Source organism: Pectinophora gossypiella, chromosome 5 (genome assembly GCF_024362695.1).
Source record: "Pectinophora gossypiella chromosome 5, ilPecGoss1.1, whole genome shotgun sequence".
NCBI lineage: Eukaryota > Metazoa > Arthropoda > Insecta > Lepidoptera > Gelechiidae > Pectinophora > Pectinophora gossypiella.
This window is the reverse complement of record NC_065408.1, coordinates 15603598-15609496: the sequence shown is the minus strand read 5'-3', so window position 1 is coordinate 15609496 and position 5899 is coordinate 15603598. Positions and strand designations below refer to the sequence as shown.

General features: G+C 60.6%; 1 protein-coding gene across 1 annotated transcript; it reads left to right on the top strand.

Moving 5' to 3' along the window:
- Positions 1-3126: 3126 nt before the first annotated feature.
- Positions 3127-5415, top strand: LOC126366980 (uncharacterized). The gene has a single exon (XM_050010325.1). It carries the CDS (start codon positions 3127-3129, stop codon positions 5413-5415), a length of 2289 nt encoding a protein of 762 aa, XP_049866282.1.
- Positions 5416-5899: the final 484 nt, after the last annotated feature.

Below are 5899 nucleotides of genomic sequence, written 5' to 3'. Positions count from 1 at the left end.
AACCGCGCCATGCGGGAGGAGCTCTTGCTTCAGGCCGAGAAGGAGGTGGCCGAATCGGCCAAGAAGGTCTTCTGCCTCCGAAGCTCCGGCACACTGCCGGATGCTGACGCGGAGTCAGCGGTACGCGATCCCGACGCAGATCCTGGTACAGAAACGGTCGCCGATCTGTACCAGAGGGCGAAAGACGCGGCCGCGGTGGTCGAGAGCGTGGCTGCCAAGTCAGGTCGACTGAAGGGCACCTTCGTTCGCGCCCTCAAGGACTCCGCGAAGCTGATCGTCCAGGTCCTGGACGTTCTCCGCTCCACGACGGCGAACGAGGAGACGCGCAATCTGCAGGCCCAGAACTCCCGCCTGCAGAAAGCGCTGGACGATCAGCAGAAGGAGATAGAGTCCCTTCGGCTGGAGATGCGTCAAATGAGAAACTCATTTGGCGCGTCTCAGGATATGACGCAGCCAGCGACAGCGCCTGCACCTCAAATGGAGACGTCGTCTGTCTCCGAGAGCCCGCTCCCGGAGCCGGCTCCCAGAGTAGTGCGCGCCAAGCCGGCCAGAACAACGGACCCGCCGCCGCCTGAGAGCAGTCGAGCCGTGTCCGATAAGGATGAGGACCTTGCCGCGCGAATCATCAGCCAAGTTGGCTTTTTGGTTGACGCGAAACTGGCAGGTCTGGAGGATAGGCTCCTGCCTCCCAAGGTGTTACGCCCACCACTTGCGGCGGACCGCAGAAATGCGGCAACGTATGCGGCTGCGGCCAGGACTCCCGCTGTACCAGCGAAGACCCCCGCCGTAGCCGCACCTAAGATGATGAAGAAGGTGACTGCCACCGCAGCCGGCACTACACGTGCCACGCCGCCCGCGGCCTGTAAAGGCCCAGCCGCGGCTGCTAGTGGCCTCACCTCCAAACCTTCCCCTAAGAAGAAGAAGAAGAGGGGTTCTAGGGGAAGGAAGAAGGGTAAGAAGAAGGCGGGGACCGGCGGCCAAGTCGAGGCCCAATCCCAACCTTCTGGGTCTGCTGGCGATGGCTGGACCACCGTCAGCCAAGGCCGGAGGAAGAAGGCGGCTCCTCAACAGCCACAACGCCCCAAGGTGCCCAAAATGCGCACGCCCCGCACAGCGGCGGTTGTGCTGCATTTGCAGCCGGCGGCAGTGGAGGGCGGTACCACGTACGCGGATGTCTTGAGGGTGGCTAAGGCAAAGGTCAATCTCCAGAGCCTGGGGATAGCCAACCTCAAGATCCGCAAGGCGATGACGGGTGCAAGAGTGCTGGAGCTCGCGGGCGCCATGAGCGCCGAGAAGGCAGACACCCTGGCTGAAAAGCTCAGGGAGTCAGTGAGCGGGGACGTAGTGAAAGTCTCCAGGCCCATCAAACGCGCAGATATGCGCATTGTGGGCCTGGACGACTCCGTCACCGCTCAAGATGTGGTGGAGGCAGTGGCCACGGCCGGCGGATGCGCGACGGACGCCATCAAGGCCGGTGTCATCCGCGAAGGCGCGGGTGGCATGGGCTCTCTGATGGTGAGCTGCCCTGTAGCAGTCGCTAAAAGGGTGGCTAAGGGTCGCCTCCTGGTCGGCTGGACCTCTGCCCAGGTGAAAGTGCTGGAGCCGCGTCCGCTGCGGTGCTTCCGATGCCACGAAACCGGACATGCGCACGCCATGTGCGAGTCCGAGGTGGACCGGAGCACCCAGTGTTTCAGATGCGGCCAAACCGGCCACAAGTCCTCACAGTGTTCCGCTCCCCCGCACTGCACAGTGTGCGAGGCGGCGAGAAGACCGGCGGAGCACCGTCTGGGCAGTTCAATATGTACTGCCCAGTCGAGGAGCAAGCGGAAGGTTCGCGATGGCCCTCAGGCCTCTTCGCGACCTTCCCGCCCGCAGGCCGCGGGACGTGTCGGGGCTGAGCCCATGAACACGAACTGACGGCTCTGTGTGGTGTGGTGATGGTCTCGGTTTCGCCCCGTGCAAACGGGGCGGGAGACCAGACCAGCTTGCGTGAGGGAATTTCACTCCCACCACGGATTCGGTTTCGGGGCGGGGATGGCGGGCGGATGTCGGCCATCTTTCGCCCAAAAACCGATGCGGGTCTCACCCTGTGTGCACTGGACTAGAGGAGGAGGGCACATAAGGGGGAGACCCAGAGAGCCACGGGCGGCAGACTCGGGGGAGTCTGTCGTTCCAACAACAACCGGCTCGAGTAGGCGTTGCGTGCGTGTTCCGCGCACGCCACTCACGACGAGGCGAGGCCTCACAGGCCAACCACTGCCGGGTCGCGGAAGTATGCTTCGGCGATTCCCGGGTCCTGGCACCACAGTGGACAAGTAGGAACACCGTTGGGTTTTAGTGGGTATACCGGGTGGCAACACCCGGGGAGTCCCACATAACCACGTCGCCCCCCCGGGTGGCGTGGTATGCGTAAAGCATTTCCCAACGCTAAAAAAAAAAAAAAAAAAAAAGGTTAGGTTCCCCCCCAATGGGTTCTCGCCTTGTCGTGGCGGGGGGGCTCAGTAGCTGTGGAAGTGATTGGAAATGCCGCTTACTCCATATCACTTCCACAGTGAAGCTAAGAAGAACCCAACGCGCGGCGGGTCCGCTCAGATAACTCTGGGCGGGCAACGGCTTCGGCCACCGTCGGGCAACCCGTAAGCCTGCACTTGGTGGGGTCGCAGGAACGGGGGCCGCCTTCACACTGAGTGGAGGGGGCTGCGAGGAGATAACCTCTATAAAAAATCCGCAGGGAGGAGGCGAATTCCGCCTTCGCGCGGCTGGTTCGTCGGTCGTCAATGTACGGCTGGCGGACAGGCTTCGGCCACAGTCGGGCGAACCTGTTACCCTGACTTGCGGTGGTCATGTCTCGCGGCATGTCTCAGGGCCAGGGGGGCTTGCCTTAACCGGCCGGCCCCGAGAGGAGTAAACCTCACTAAAAAATCTCCAAAGTCTCACGTTGGGGCACCTTCGGGTCTTGCGCGGCGTGAGGCGCCTGTTACAGGTGGCGGAGGGGATACCTCCGGCAGCGAGCGGCCATCGCTGGGGCACCGCCCGACCCCCCAGGCGGATTAGGGTTACCCGGGTACAGAGGGCACTGCCCGGGTGGACTGAATATTTCCCTCACTCTCGTGGGATTAATTTAATATGTCTAAAAAACCTGTTGTGGAGCTGGTAGATTTAAAATATAAAACTTTACGGACTGATATTTCTAACGACCTTGGCGATGAATACGGAAGTGATTGCGTGCGACTTGGGGAAAGGATGGCACTGCCTACGGATTCCACCGATCCGGAAGCGGCCCTCCTCTCCAGTGTAGATAGTGACGGCAGCTCGATTGCAGCCGATAGGCCCCGCAGGGGTAAAGGGAAGGGTGGGTCGACTGATGACCCGAAACCACTGGTTCTTAGCGGCAAGAACCAGGGGTCGAAGGCTCAGGCACCCCCCAGACCGTACAGGGCTGGAGGAAGCCTACAGAGAATGGGAGAAGACCTGAATAGGCAAGTAGAGGGGGTGGTGATGCTCACCTCGGAAGCAGAGTCCGACTGCTCCGGAATGGACACTGCCATCTCCTTCTCTGATGGAGGCTCTGTCACAGACGGAAGACGGAGAAAGAAAAGAAGTGCCCCGGATGCAAACAGCAGTGGCGAGTCGGGAGATGGTTCCACCGTCTTTGCACCCACACCGAAGAGGACTGCCAAGCGAGGCAGAGGCAGACCGCCTACTACTGGGCATTATGTCGGCCTCGCCAAGGCAAAAGAAGCCCTGGTAAGTGCCCAGCGAGCGGAGCTCGAAGTACAGGACGAAACGGAGGTTCTCGAGTCGACCAGAGAACTCGCGGCAGTCCCTGCGGACTGTCTCGAGAAACGGGTGGAAAGCGGCGTCAAGGTTATCTTAGACGTCGCTCGCAAGTCGAAAAACCTTAAGGGCACTTTCGTTAACGCCCTTAAAAAGGCTGCCACACAGATCGAGCAAGCTGTGGCAGCTATGGCGGAGAGAACCTGTGATGAAGAGGTGCGGGTCCTACGTTCCGAGAACGTAGAACTAAGAAAGAGGGTGGAGAGTCTCAGCGAGGAGATGGTCAAGCTCCGCGAGGACCTTGGACATCTCTCCGCGGAGCGAACCCGCGCCAAAGCGCCCGAGTCACAGTCGGAGGAAAGGAGCGTGGCGGATCAGCGGTCAGCTATGATAAGCGATATCGAGCGCATAATCGATATCAAGCTGGCCAGGCTGGAAAACCGCCTGCTCCCACCGTCGGCATTCCGACCGCCCCTACAGGCGGATCTAAAGAGACCTGCTCCGCAGGCTAGCGGAGCCAAAGCCCAAGCTCCAAAGGCAGCTAAAGCCCCAACTGCCAAAGCAGCCAAAAAGGCTGCACCAGCAGTGGTTCCTCCCACCCCTACGCCCACACGCGGCATAGCGACCCCTTCACAGGGGTCGCAGCCAACTGTGGAGACGTGGAGCGAGGTGGTGAAGAAGGGGAAGAAAGGGAAGAAGGCACGCAAAGCCAATGCCACTTCCGCAGCCCAAACCACGTCCAGCCAACCTCCGGCGAGCCATGTAGGTACTACAAGGCCGCTCGGAAAGGTTAAGCCGACAACGTCGGGGGGCAAGCGGAAAGAGAAGGCTTTGTTGCGTCCACCTAGGTCAGCTGCGGTTACTTTAACCCTGCGGCCAGAGGCGACCGACGGCGGCCTAACCTATGCTCAGGTGCTAACAAAGGCTAGACTGGGAGTTGACCTGAAGCAATTGGGCATCGATGGGCTCCGCTTCCGGATGGCTGCCACAGGGGCTCGGGTCCTTGAGATCCCCGGAAAGGAGAGTGGGGAAAAGGCTGAGCTCCTGGCGGCAAAGCTGAAGGAAGTCCTGCCTGATACTGTGAGGGTGGCGCGCCCCGTAAGATGCACGGATGTTGTAGTCTCTGGGCTGGACGACTCTGCTACAGCGGAGAGTATCACAGCGGCGATCGTCGAAGCTGGGAAATGCTCCGCTGAGCATATTAAAGTCGGTCCCATACGTGTTGGGATATTTGGAGTGGGCAGTGCGCTCGTCGAGTGCCCTGTCGAAGCGGCCAAGTCGCTAGTGGAGAAAGGGAGACTCCTAGTCGGCTGGAGTGCGACCCGGGTGCGGACACTGGGGCCTAGGCCAATGAAATGCTTTAGGTGTTTCGAAATTGGGCATACTGGGCTCCAGTGTCAGTCGCAGGTGGATCGCAGTCGGAACTGCTTCCGCTGCGGACAGGAGGGACACACGTCGTCATCGTGTACCGGCGACCTCCACTGCCCCGTTTGCAAGGCTGCAGGGAAACCTGCAAACCATGCAACCGGGGGTCGGAAGTGCGCACGACCAAAGAAGGGCAAGAAAGGGACTGCCAGGACCCCAGTCTCTAGCCAAACACCAAGGGCGCCGCCTCAGGAGGCGATGATGACCGGTTAGCAATGGCAGGACACCGCTATCTACTTGCTAACGTGAACCACTGCACTGGTGCGCAGGACTTGGTCATGCAAACCATGTTGCAGGGGTCCAACGACGTCCTGGTCATCACGGAGCCATACTACGTGTCTCCCCAGCCCAACTGGGTTGGCGACACGCGGAGCTCCGTGGTGATCATTGTGGCGACCGGTCCGGGCTCCATGCCCCTTTCCGTCCGGGACAGAGAACCTGGGTTTGTTTCCGCCTTATGGGGTGACAATCTGGTCTTCGGGGTTTACTTCTCGCCCAATGTTCCGTTGGCTGAGTACCAGTTGTTCCTGGATCGTCTGGGAATTGCTGTCAGGCGAACGACTCAGCGCAACATCATTGTGCTTGGCGATTTTAATGCCCACAATACAACTTGGGGATCCCCGGAGACCGACGACCGCGGCGAGGCGGTCGAGGAGTGGGCGGCATTGTGCGGTCTTGCGCTGCTCAATCGCGGCTC

Coding starts and splice junctions, on each gene's coding strand:
- LOC126366980 (XM_050010325.1), top strand. CDS start 3,127: ATGTCTAAAAAACCTGTTGTGGAGCTGGTAGATTTAAAATATAAAACT.